General features: G+C 35.8%; 1 protein-coding gene across 1 annotated transcript in view; it reads right to left on the reverse strand.

Annotated features, from left to right (window-relative positions):
- DPP10 (dipeptidyl peptidase like 10) overlaps positions 1-14,540 on the reverse strand; it is a 259,843-nt gene that overhangs the window by 85,100 nt on the left and 160,203 nt on the right. The window contains exons 6-7 of the mRNA XM_070731023.1: positions 10,796-10,848; positions 10,634-10,715 (exon numbers count right to left, since the gene is read on the reverse strand). Coding sequence (XP_070587124.1) covers positions 10,634-10,715; positions 10,796-10,848 — 135 coding nt within the window. The remainder of the gene's footprint in view (positions 1-10,633; positions 10,716-10,795; positions 10,849-14,540) is intronic.

The raw sequence follows: 14,540 nt of genomic DNA on the forward strand, positions 1-14,540 counted from the left end.
CCCCCCCACACACACAGATGCTCACCTCTGCTGATTTGGAGTAGCAATTGACATCAACACTGATACACAACAAATCCCAGGTGGCTTCAAAATTGCTGCTGTATCAACAAAACATTATTTGAGATATATAGAAAAATTTCTTCATCTGCTCCAGACAGAGTACTTTATTTGACGGATTAAAATCAATCTTTTGGAGTGGGTGGATTAAAGATTTATTGGATTTATATGATTAGATTTATTGGATTTATATGCCGCCCCTCTCCGCAAACTCAAACATTTGGAGCCAATTTGATGTCATGGTTAAGGTGTTGGCCTAGAAAGCAAGAGACTGTGAGTTCTAGTTCTGCCTTAGCTATGAAAGCCAGCTAAATGATCTTGGGCCAGTCACTCTCCCTCAGCCAAACCCACTTCACAGGGCTGATGTTGTGGGGAAAAAGAGAAGGAGGGAGGAGTATTAGTTACTTATACAGTAGTACCTCTAGATACGAGCTGCTCCACATGCGAGTATTCCAAGATACGAGCCATGAGGGGAGAGAAATTTCTGTTCCAGACCCGAGCTCAAATTCGGGATACGAGCCGAGCGTCCACTAGGTGGCACAAGAATCCTTGCTTTTGGTTATCTTGGAGGGGAAAAACAAAGTCTAAAGCCATTTGTTCCAGATACGAGTTGTTCGACATACAAGCTCCCCTCTGGAACGAATTAGACTCGTATCTAGAGGTACTACTGTAGTTACTTGAGAAAGTAACTAATGTTCTTTATTAGTTATAGTTACTTACTGTAGCATACTCAAGTTACTTATAAGTAATAAGTGAGAGATAAAAATCCAATAAATCAGGGGTATCTATTTTGCAATGTCATATTGTCACGTGATTTATCACAACTTTTTCCTCTTTGCTAAAAGGGGGATAGGCATGGCCAGTGTGTGACGCGTCCAGCCTGCATGACACAAGTTTGACACCACTGCAATAACATTCAGGAATTAGTCTACATTTTGATACAGTGTGAAGCAGAAGAACTCTTTTGAAATAAATGTTCCAAGTTCAGTTAGATGAAATCAACTGTAATATTCCCTGTCCAATTGTCTTTCCTTTATCTCATATATTATATATATTTTCTTCTTTTCAAATATCTTCTCCTCTATTTTTATATATTTTCTTTATATATATATTACTATATGTCTATTCTCTTCTATATGTATTGTGTATTGGAGAAAATAAATAAATTAAATAAATAAATAAATAAATAAATAAAATTGTTGTTGACTTGCTGATTTCTTAATGAGACAAGAAAGAGAAAATAATCAACTGAATGGGAAGTTGTTTTTAAGGTTTGCTTGTATTAGTGCCGGTCTGCTTCTCTTACCAACTTCTCACAAGAAACTTATCAATGCATAGTGTGATGCGCTGAGGTTGTTCATTGGCTGGCTTGTTAAAAAGCCTGACATTTGTTTGGGTTCAGAAGGAGCAACTGACTCAAGATGGCTTGGCTGACTTCCTTAATCACTACACCATTACACTGCAATGGATATATGGAAGTAACCATCAGCAAACAGTTTTGGTTAATTCAATTGATTTTTAATTACATCTGAATATTTCTGCAAGCTCCACTTTGACATTTGTTCTAAACCAATTATGCCAGGGAAGGAAGGCAGAAAATTTATCCCTGAAGTCAATCTTTATTCTTTTAGTAAATTTCATAGTACCCGATTCCTAGTTCCAGGTTTGATTTTCACTATTTATACAAATAACATGTGCTGATCTCTTCACTCCCATCTCATTAATGATGCTCACCTCTTCTTTGCTCAAATGAACCTCGTCTCATCTCAGCATTACTGAGGGCACATTGGACAATTCTACAGCTCCTTGCTCCTTTCAGATACTAATCCAGCTAGAACATGTAATGTTGCCAGGTTCTGCTCACCAATGCTTAAAACTGTCAGATGGGTGACCTGTGTCTAGTTTTTAATGATCATCTAGTTTTTCATCCTAGAATGCTCTTCACTGTGATAATCTGCCACATACTACCCTTTATGTTACCCCATACCCCTCTAATGTAGCTACCCCTCCTTTTACATCTATTTATATCATTTAGCATTTTATATTTATTATATTTTAGATTCTGGCATGTTTTATGCTTTTTAATTGACTGTTCCTCATCCTCCTTATGCTGATTTTTGACTGTAATAAAGATCTGACTGATCCAAGTAAACCTCAACTTCCCCTTTTCATTCATTCATTCATTCATTCATTCATTCATTCAATCATTCAATCATTCATTTGAGTTGAAACGGACCTTGCAGGTCATCAAGTCCAACCCACTGCTCAAGCAGGAAACCCTACACCACCCCAGCCAGATGGCAGTCCAATTTCCTTTTGAATGTGTCAAATGATGGTAGGCTGTTCCACTGGCTGATCGCTCTCACCGTCAGAAAGTTCTTTCTTATTTCCGGGTTGAATCTCTCCTTGGTCAGTTTCCATCCGTAGCTCCTGGTCTGGCCCTCTGGTGCCCTAGAAAATAGTGTGAGCCCCCTCTCCTCTCTGTGGCAACCCCTCAAATATCTGTATACTGTTATCATGTCCCTTCTGTTCCTCCTTTTTGCTAAACTATCCATGCCCAGTTCCAGCAATCTCTCTTTGTGTGTCTTGGTTTCCTTTCTGCACATGCACATGCACACACACACACACACACACACAAAAGGGGGAAGGAAGGAAGCGAGGGAGAGCGAACACTGCAACTTATACACCTGGTTAAAGCTATTATAAAAGTATCTGGCAGAGATTCTTTTAAAAACAACAGCAGGCTGATTTGTCTCTGTAAGAATTACTGGTCTGTGTATTGGTTAATGACAGGCAACTCTACATAGTATATACTAAAATTATACATCATGTTAGAAATAAGGGTTCCCCCCCTTTTTTTTGTGGAGGGGATTTCCAGAAGCTATATTAGCTTTAGAATCACAGTTGACTTTTTAAAAAATCCACTTTGGTCATTTGGAGGATAATTGAATTGCAAGATCAAATCAGGGTCAGTCACTGGAACCAGAGATGTATTCTTTCGAGCTTTCAGACTTATACTGGAGCCCATCTTCAGGGAACTTCCCTCTACCAGAATATGTGCTTTGGGCTATTCTGCAAGTTGTATTTATATGGTGCCTTCCAATTGGTTGATTGGTATAATGATGGCTGGCGATTGGCAGTTGTTTCCTTGTGCTACCAAGCCCTCGGCTCATAAGCTGGTGGTAAATTAGCACTCCCGTTATTGACAAGGGGGCCATTTCTCAAGCTTTAATCTTGATTCAATCTTGCAACATTATTCTGGGACATGTATATTTGCCTTCATTTGTTCAGTTCAATTATGTTTGCCAGTCCTCATCCGTTGAAGGCCACCAGGTGTCATTTTCAAATGGTTGGCTTCAAACTATTTAGTGTGCACTTAGAATACTGTAAAAAGAGCAAATCTTGTATAGACTGGAGACCCTAGTTCTGTGATGGCGAACCTATGGCACACATGCAAGGCTCTGGAAGGGTGTTTTCAGTCTCCTGGAGTGGGGGAGATTGTTTTCACCCTTCCCAGGCTCTAAGAAAGCCAAGGGCGAAAAACGGGGCTGCTGGGCCCACTGGAAGTCAGTAAATGGGAGACCATGGCTGGTTGTGTGAGCATGCAGGAGTGCAGCAGCATAGTGGGGACACATGTGTGTGGCAGGCCATATGGGGCATTAAATGATGGGCAGGTATGCAATAGCATGCATGCATCACTTTGGCACCTCAGGAAAAAAGGGTTCACCATCACTGCCCTAGTCTGTTTCAGCTTCATATTGCACTTTAAAAATGAACAGTGCTATTATTATATATTTGCATGCATTGCCTTTAATTTCTTGAGATGCCTTCATAAGTTACTACTACTGTTTTAGGAGGGAAGGGAACTGGTGTAGCAAGTGAAGTTTTGAGGAAATAAGATGCATAACTATTATTAGTTATTCCCCAATAGTATGCAGTAATACAGTCAGAAAAAACATCAGGCCACGATGTAGGGCAAAAAATTATGAATTAGCCCCCAGGGTCTGAATATTTTGAAAATGGTGGAATATTAACATGCCAGGAATAAATCCAAGTTGCTTAAAGGGGAAAAATTCCAGCTTTGTTCATAGTTTGTACAGAAACACAAAGAATGAAGAAAGGGAAGGAAGATTTCCAATATGCAAATTAGAATAAGTAAAGATAAGGCATATCTATAAGTAAAGATAAGGCATTTTATAAGTTTCTAATAGACTATTTAATTAATTGCTGTTTATTGTTTTTATTGTTCTGCATCATATTGTAATATAAAGGAAGTGATATTTATAGTTTAATTTTATTGCAACTTGAATTGAAAGACAGAAAGCACTTATCTGTTTGCTACGTAGCAGAGTATTTTTGAAAATCAGTTTCTTCAATATTAGACCTTGTGCTTGCTGAGTAGTTGGGGTGGATTCTTTAAAGAGAGAAGATTCAAAGGATATCCATAAAATTTTCTTACACTTTTTCCAATATGTTTGGCAAGGACTCTGAATGGATTCTATGGGACTACCAGTAAGTGATGGGGGAAAAAGATTCCATGGGTAGTCATCACCCTTCCTTATTTATTGTTGTTGACGCAAACAACAATGGATATACAACTACCCTTCCATGTTTGTTAAATCAAAAGACTTTAAGTATTACACAACATTCAAACATTGCTGTGGTTTGTTTACTACTTAAACATTGTTTTGAAAATTGAATGGTGTTAGCGGACAAGCACTGAATTGTGATATTAGCATTCAAAAATCATACAGAAAGAGATTTTTTTCCTTTCCCTAATTTAATAGCCTAAGTGACAAGAAGTCCAAGGTTAGTACATGGCCAACAATAATATCTAATATTTTTATTCCTAGTTATGTTTCTACAATTCTGCAAAAGCCAGGTTCAATGCAGATTCAAAAGGGGTTGTTGTTTTTTAATAAAATGACTTTTATGAATATATTTAAACATTATTTTTGAAATCGTTTTCAGTTTTATTCCCGATAAAACAATTGTAATCCTTAGGGTTCCTCTTGAATCTAGTTCCCTGGTTAGTTATCACTCAATTCTACTGCCAGTGCTTCCTCTTTCTTTCTGTAAAGCAATTCCCTACACCCCTTCTCCATTGTACAGAACTGTATCCAACTCATCCCCAAGCCTTTCCCAAGATTCATCAATCTTCTATAGTGACATGGAACAGAGAGCTGAAATATGAAAACAATTTCAGCTGAACTGCTAAAAGGAAAATGGAAATGGAATCTTTTAGGAGATATCCACTGAATTTGGGGCAACTTTCTCTTTTTTGTGTGGCATTCTACATGCTGCTATCTCCTGTTCTAATGATTTCTAACTCTATGAATACTTTTCCTGGTATGCAAAGGGACAGAGAAATAATACTTCTATATTCAATTTACAAACATTCACTGGGATACAAGTCATAAAGCTTGACATTTTAGGGATCACTGAATTAAGATGCATTGGGATTCTTTTCTGCCAGAAGATAACACTTTTTTATTAACCAGACCATGAAAAATAAGAAAAAAGAATGTCACTGGTGGTATGTGTAGGAAGGGTACAACAAAAGCAGTCAGAGGTCATCACCCTTCCTTATTCATTGTGGTTAGAGCAAACAACAATGGATATATCTTCTGGCAGAAAAGAATCCCTTCCATGTTTGTTAAATCAAAGTTTTCCTATATATATATATATATCTTCAAGCCAAGAAACAGGATGTTTGGGACTATAATGGTCTATGGGAATATCTTGAGAGACAAGAAAAGAGCTGTAACCTGGCAATGGTTACAGAAGGAATGGAGGTGCAGAAACATAATATATGCAGGAAATCCTTGAGTTACAACCACAACTGAGCCCAAAATGTATGTTGCTAAGTGAAATGTTTGTTAAGTGAATTTACAACTTTTTACAACTTTTCTTGCTACAGTTGTTTAGTGAATCGTTTACATTTGTTAAGTTAGTAACATAGTTAAGTAAATCTGGATTTCCCCATTGAATTTGCTTGTCAAAAGATCTCAAAAGCTGATCACATGTTCCCAGGATACTGCAACTGTCATAAATATGAACCACTTCCCAAGCATCTGAATTTTGGTCATGTGTCAAAGCGGATACCTCAACTGTTGCAAATGTGAAAAATTGTCATGTCACTTTTTCAGTGCCAATGTAACTTTGAATGGTCACTAAATGAACTGTTGTAAGTCAACGACTATATTTGTGTGTGTGTCTATATATGTATGTATTGTATGTGTGTGCACGCACAAGCGCGCGCATGCACACCCACACCCACACACACAGAGACATGCAGAAGTGGTGATAGATGTAGTGGTGCCATGTAACAGCAATATCAGGAAAGAATATCCCAAAGATGCTTTTTCAAGAGGCAACTGGATTTTCTGTTTTCTGTTTGAAGATGTTTTGCTTCTCATCCCAGAAGCTTCTTCAGCTCTGACTGGATGGTGGAGAATGGAAGGATTTATATTTCTTTATATTCTTCATTTGCATTCTTTTAGCAAGTCATTAAGGCCACCTGGTGGTTTATCTGTGTTGTCAGGATTACCTATGGTACAAATAGGTGTGGAGCCTTCTTCGAACTGCTGAAAGAACTGTATTTTAGACTGGAGATAGATGATGTTGTGTCCCTGCACCTCTGTTGCAAGAGGGCTGTTCAATTTTGACATAGAGGGCCTCTTTGACAGCTCTTTCAAACCAGCGGTCATCTCTGGATGAGAAGCACAATGTCTTCAAAGTAAAACCAGAAAATCCAGTTGCCTCTTGAAAAAAGTACCTTTCAGGCAGCCATGACCTGGATGACTGAGAATCTCCATAGAGATCAGGAAGGAGTAAAAGAAGTTGCACAAGTAGGGCTCGATGAAAGAACTGGAGAGGATGTGGAAAATAAAAGCCAAAGTGGTCCCAGAGTAGTGCTAGGAGCACTTAGGGCTATGACTCCTAAGCTGGGAGAGTGGCTCAAACAGAGCCCAGGAGCCACATCCAGAATAATGCAGTGCTAGGGGCAGCTAAGATCCTTCACTGAACCCTCAAACTCCCAGGCCTCTGGTAGAGGGACTGAGATTGGAATTATTTTATATGCATAACTACAAAGTGCCATGATAAGGATAGGTATTATATTTTCTCCATCATTCCTCTAACCCAGGGGTGTAAAATTTGTGTGGCACAGCATCATCACATGACGTTTTGGGACTTTTTTCTTTACTAAACCAATTGTGGACGTAGCCAGTGCATGATGCATCCGGCCCATGAATAGAGTAGAGTAGAGTAGAGTAGAGTAGAGTAGAGTAGAGTAGAGTAGAGTAGAGTAGAGTAGAGTAGAATAGAATAGAATAGAATAGACTTTTATTGGCCAAGTGTGATTGGACACACAAGGAATTTGTCTTGGTGCATATGCTCTCAGTTTACATAAAAGAAAAAGATACATTTGTCAAGAATCATGAGGTTAATGTCATAGGGGGTCAAAATAAGCAATGAAGAAACAATCAATATTAATAAAAATCTTAGGATACAAGCAACAAGTTACAGTCATACAGTCCGAAGCAGGAGGAAAAGGATGATAGGAATGATGAGAAAAACTAGTAGAATAGAAGTGGAGATATGAGTTTGACAGCCCTGCTCAAGTAAAAGTATTTGATACACTTATACAGGCCATGATGAGCAAAAAATGGTGTTATGATGTCATGATACAAACCTTGACCTTTTGTAAATGCATTGTGATGCTGCACAGAAATATGTAACATATGTGCCTTGTGTTGTGATGTGATGATATACGTTTTGCCACTTGCTCACCCAATTCCTCTCTTTCAGTTGCCAATGATTAAAGCATCTAATTAGAGCTCTAATCAGTGTTGTAATTAGTCTGTCTTGCTAACAATTAGTAATATAAACATGTCAGTCTTAGTAGGTTTGTAATTTGATCGGATTTTTACAAAAGGACAGATCTACTGTTTTAAATTTCACATAAATTGTTCAACATATAGAAAGCTGTTTTCCCCAGGCCATTGAATTATGGGTGTGAGCACTCGTGCATGCGCGACAACGTACGCACATGCTCTTTCGGCACCCAAGGGAAAAAAGGTTTGCCATCACTGTTGTAGCCTATTAATTTTGCACAGGGAAATAAACATTCAAACCTATGGAACATATACATTTTGAAACATTTATATCTATTTTGCCTTTTTGATATTTCTTGTATTTCTTGCCAGGCATATTGATAAATTGGTATAGTTAACTATTCAAAAATTACAGATGAATCAACATATCCTTAAAAAATTTGATTTCATGGACTTTCAAAGAATTTTCTGCCATAGAAAAATTGTATGTATGCTCTGTTACCATATTATCACCAAACAGTAAAATGAATCATACATATTTTTAAAGAGTTGTATCAAGAACCTTAATTTCAAGACTGAATTTCTCTTATACATAGAAATTATGTATTTATCTGTGTTTTGTCTTTATAGCTTTTCAAAAAAATTAAATATAGGTCTTATTGTTCATGCAGGAATCCTCAGAAACCTTTAGCAATAGCAATAACATTTAGACTTATATACTGCTTCATAGTGCTTTTACAGCCCTCTCTAAGCGGTTTACAGAATCAGCATATTGTCCCCAACAGTCTGGGTCCCCATTTTACCCACCTCGGAAGGATAGAGTCAATTTTGAGCCGGTGATGAGATTTGAATTGCTGAACTACAGGTAACAGTTAGCTGAAGTAGCCTGCAGTGCTACACTCTTAACCACTGTACCATTTTAGATAATTTCTAGATACCTCATTAAAGTTTCTACTATGAGTCCTGAGACTGGTTCCTCTGATTTGTGGGTAGATAGGTTTTGATCTTAGTGTACAGATAGTCCTCAACTTACAATAATTCATTTAATGAATCACTGAAAAAGTGACTTATCATCATTTTTCACCCTTATGACTATTGTAGTTTTCTTCATGGTCACGGGATCAAAATTCAGACACTTGGCAACCGATTCATATTTATGACTGTTGCAGTGTCCCAGGGTTATGTGATAATCTTTCACAATCTTCTGACAAGCTAAGTTAAGAGGCAAGCCAGATTCACTTAACAACCATGTTACTAACTTAAAAAATGCAACAATTCACTTAACAAGCGTAGCAAGAAAAATTGTAAAAGGGGAAAAACTTATTTAACAAATGACTCACTTAGCAACATAAATTTTGATTTCAATTGTATCATAAGCTGAAGACTACCTGTATTTGTTTAAGTTGCGTGTGTTGTGTATTACCACTGCCATAGATCTTTTCACTAGTTCTGGATCTGTGGATCTAAATAATGATGTGACAACAAATTAGACCTATATATCATTTTCTTCTATTTTTAACGTTTTTTTTAAAAAAAATTCTGAAGGCACCATGGCAGGGAACTGCTAGAATACTTACCGTATTTTTTGGAGTATACGATGCACCATAGTATAAGATGCACCTTAATTTTTGGGGAGGAAAATAGGGAAAATATCTGCCTACCAGATATTCATCTGGCTACTGTACTTAGTCCAATCAGCTTCAGCACATTATTTTATCCCCTGGTTAGGGCTCTAAAAAAAACCTTATTCCGAGAGAGTAACAATGAAAGAGCTTGCAAGCAGGTGAGAGTTGGGAATATTGTTAGCACCTGGTTTGGGCTGGAAAGAAACATTCAGAGCAAGTAGAGCAATGGGAAAAAAAACCTGCGAAGACTTAGGGCTTGGAAAACAATCTTTGCAGAGAGTAACAATGAAAGCACTTGCAAGGTAAGAGCTGGGAAGATCATTAGCAGCTAGTTAGGGCTGAAAAAAAGGGCTTAGAAAATAGCTACAGTCAGAGTATAAGATGCACCCAAATTTTTAGCCAATTTTAAGGAGGATAAAGGTACATCTCATACTTCGAAAAATATGGTACTTCCCTCAGTGAGATGCATATACTTTTTTGTAACTTCTTTAACTATGTTTTATGTTGGTATGTTTCTAATGTATTTTCCTAATGTAATGTATGTTATTAATATTTATTCCTAATCAAAGAATTACCAACTCAGGTAAATAGTCAAGCAGTAAACAACACCCTACTCAGGGAACAAGAAGAAAGGAATATTCCCAACCACATTGACAGGGCAAGCTACTGAATGTAGAGAGCAAACCCCATTATCTTCCAGCACTGAAGATATTACATAATTTGGTAACAAAATATCCTCAAGCAAACAACCAAGTTCACAGTCCACCAAACTCTCCACAGAGCTCTGTTAGTTTAATGATTGGTTTTAATTTTATATAATAACATCCAGAGTCATTGCTATGAGTGGGGCAACCATATCAATCAATCGATCAATCAATTACTCTTAGAAAAAATGTTAAACTTACAATTAATTTAGCCATTTGTATAGGAAATTTGTAATGAATTACTTATTTTATTCATTTAGAAAATTTATATTGCTGCCTACTTGCACATGGCAATTCAAGGTAACTTGGAAAAATCCCAAATAAGAAATGTATTCCCTATACATTTTATCCTACTCTTAACACTTTAAAATAGATTAGCTGATAAAAAGAACATGGAAATTTTTCTTACCAGTTGCTGGTCTTGCACACCCCATGCTGCATACTGTAAAATCGAGTCCTCTACTTCTGGAGGATTTAACTCCCAAACTTCCCTTGAAAAAAGTAAACACTTTACTTGGACACATTTGTAGCATTCAGTACTCAAAGCAGCATTTATCAAACATTATCTTACCTTGTCTGTATGTTATATATCACATATGAAGCTGTATAAGAATAATGAAAAACCTGTAAAACAAGAAATAACAAATACACATAAATATTAACATCTGGATTATAAAATAACTTCTTTAATTTTTTTTATTTAGTATCATAATAATCAGAATGTTCAATTACATAGTATTGGGAAATCTCCCAATATAGAATGCACTAACTATAAGATTCTAGTCAAATCCAATTTAAAATTTTGAAAACACCTGGATTCTCCTTGGGCCAAGTCATGTGACCCCTGGGTCAACTCAGGATTTAAATATAAATATGGATTCTAAACTGTAAACTCTCATCAAATATCATCAAAACTAAACAAATGTTCTCTGTTAAATTTTATTTTCTCCTCAAGTACAATTACCATTACAAAATATAGCCAACAAATTGTCCAAACTATAAAATTTTACAGGATATGTTCAATAAAGTATGACTTCTCAAAAAAGGACCAACACTAGACATAAATCTTGGGGTTTTCTAGCATTTGCACATGGAGTTTGGTCTGTATAGATAACTTGATACTTCTTTCAATACAAGTTTTTAATTTGGCGATATTACAGATACATACAATACATACTGGTTCATATATATATAATATTCTGGGCCAAAGAAATTAAAGTCAAAAGCAGCAAAGCAAATAAATCATTTACTAATAACAATAACCTTTATAACAATCATTTTCCCTTCCACTATTTCTAGGCATCCAATTCATAAATCTTCATTCATAAATTCATAAAAGTTTTCATTCATAAATTCATAAATGTTTTTAAGGAACTCAATATCAACCAGGCACAACTTACTTGATAAAAGTATATTCTATAATACTATATTCCAAATGCATTAGATCAGGAATATACAGCATATTGGATATTAACATACACTCTTAACTTTTTTTAAAAGTTATAGATCATAAACATGTAAACACACTGTTCAATGTTTAAACCTCTTGAAATATTTGAGTTTAGATATGGGAGATTTTTGAATTTCAAAGATTTATGAGGATATCACTCTTGAACAAATTAAACCTTGTTTTATGCTATTGTTCTGTTTACTGACATATTTTATTCAGGTCCTTAAACTAGGTGTATCTAATAGGCATGGATTACATGAAGTTTTAAAAGATCTTGGATTAAGATTTTTATTTAAAAATATGGTATACACAGTAGTGGTACAATTTTGTATCATTATTATTTAGTCTTTACTGACATTGTAGTTCCCAAAATGCTGCATTAACTTTAAAAAAATATTTTTAAACAGATACAATGAAGTTAAATGATAAGGTCATAACTACCTGAAGCACAATTTATCTTATTCAATCAACATCAATTATTTAAAATGATTTATTGCATCTCTTGCTTATCACTGAGCAGAATTTATGGATAGTATTAACATTTTTGACTGTGAAATATTACTGTCATAACAACGGTATTTTGCCAGGCCAAAATAAATATAAGAAAGAGACATTTCTAGACATCTAATTCATCTAACATGAAAAAAGCCTGTCAACCTAGTCTAAACAGCAAAAAGGCACATCTAGAAAATCTGCCTGGGCTTGTGCTGCTCTATTTAAAATTTATCATCAAGATTAATTATCTCATGAAAAAGTCATCTTATTTGGAATGTTAATTAATTTACAATCAATTAAGCTCAACATAGCTAAACAAAATTTCAAATGTGATACTCCCTGAACTGAACTGAGTGGAAAAGAAATTATATTTATTATATTGTCATGGTTTGTTGCATAATCAACAAGTTTAGACTGGATTTGGCCTTTTTCATCCACCTGAGATAGGCAGATGTGGATGTTTGGTAGTGTTATACATATTTCATTGCAAGCTTTAAGCTGTTCCAAGTAAAGCTGCCTTTTGCAATTAACTGATGGGGGTTTTTTTGTCAATGCCAATGTGTTCCAATGGTGCTCCAGCTTTTTTTAGATTGCACCAAGGCACCTAATCCTTTCTCTACTCCTCAAAGGGACAAAATCAATGTGGAAACAAACGTGATATTTTGAGACTTTCCCAATGACCATAGACACTGTAATCCATTCCCTATGACTTGTGGACTTCAACTCCCAGAATTCCTGAGCCAAACATGCTAGCTCAGGAATTCTGGGAGTTGAAGTCCACATGTCATAGAAGAGCCAACTTTGCCTACCCCTGTTCTATGACGTGGACTTCAACTAGCTAGCATGATTTGCTTAGGAATTCTGGAGGCTAAAGTCCACAAGTCATAGAACAGCCAATTTTGCCTATTCCTGTCCTAGGACATTCTCATTGATGATCAATCTGTTTTCATTCCCCAACCTCTCAACATAGAGGTATACTTAAAGCCCACAGCTGGATATAACCCACCAATATACAAGACAATGGCATAATAATCTAGGCCTCAATTCTAGAAAGGTGTGGCCTTGAGTCTCCTGCACAGCTTCCATAAACCTGCGTATCCATGCTTCTATCCTATCTTCTTCCTATGACCTCAAAATATTTTTCCCAGTCCTCCAATTCAACTGCATAACCGAATTTCTGAGCCAAAATAACCATTACTTCTTTTAATATTTTCTCCTCCATTTTCCCATTTAGTAGACAATTGTAAATTTTGATATCATTTTATCTTTAGTTCCTGTTAAGATTTTATCCAGTTCTTGTTGAAACCCATATTGTGACATTTCTTTTTTATACCTAGATTGAATTTGCAGTTACGATGTGAGTGCATAGCTTTGGGGGACCCTGTGCTAATTGTAAAAGTATCTGATGTGATTTTTCCTAGCTTCAACTGCTGCTTCCTGTCTGTTAAGAAGCTTGTGATCTACTTACAAGTGTGTTCAGGTACTGCTAGTTGATTTAATTTAGTTAGTTAGAAAAATGCTGAACTAAAGACTAAATACAACCCTTGGGTAGATCTTTGGAGAGTCAAGATGTTGTAGGATGTAGTGCAGAATCATATTTAACAGCATCATCTGTCAATCTATTTGCTCAGTGTGCAAATTACAGGGGATCTAACAGGGGATCCATGATGGTTTTCAAGTGAGACATCACTAGCCTTTCAAAGGTTTTCATAACTACAAATGTTAGAGCAACTGGTCTGTAGTCATTCATTCAGACAAACAATTGGTATAATACTTGTGGATGGGCAAAAGGCATTCAACAATCTGGACGGGAAATTTTTCACAACGTAATTAAAAACTATGAAATTTGGTGACAAATTTACCAAAATAATTAAAGCAATATATTCATTACAATTGACTAAAAATGATAAATAAATTATAAATATGACAGAGAAAATAAGCATAATGAAAGATGGTAGGCAAGGATATCTACTACCCCCCCTTTACTGTTTATACTATCTCTAGAGGTGTTGTTGAATTCTGTCTTCATCTTAACCACTAATGTTTATAACACTGGTTCTCCCCTATATTAATATATTTATAAGAACTGTAATTCCAACTGACAATATGTATGAACTGTTTTATACAATAATCTGTCTTTAATATAAATCAGCTCTTGTGACACAGTTTGATCAGAATCAGAAAGAAAAGACACTTACCAGAATTATATACTTAAAAATGAAAAGCTATATTCCAAATTTTATATTAAATACTAATTCTTAATAGGATAACTACCGGTAAGAAAGGTCATCAAAAAGTGTTAACAATATAAAACTGTTATTAATCACTATGGTACTGCAAAAATACAATGAAACTTTTTCTTTATCTCACT

This window comes from Erythrolamprus reginae, chromosome 1 (assembly GCF_031021105.1).
Source record: "Erythrolamprus reginae isolate rEryReg1 chromosome 1, rEryReg1.hap1, whole genome shotgun sequence".
Taxonomy (NCBI): domain Eukaryota; kingdom Metazoa; phylum Chordata; class Lepidosauria; order Squamata; family Dipsadidae; genus Erythrolamprus; species Erythrolamprus reginae.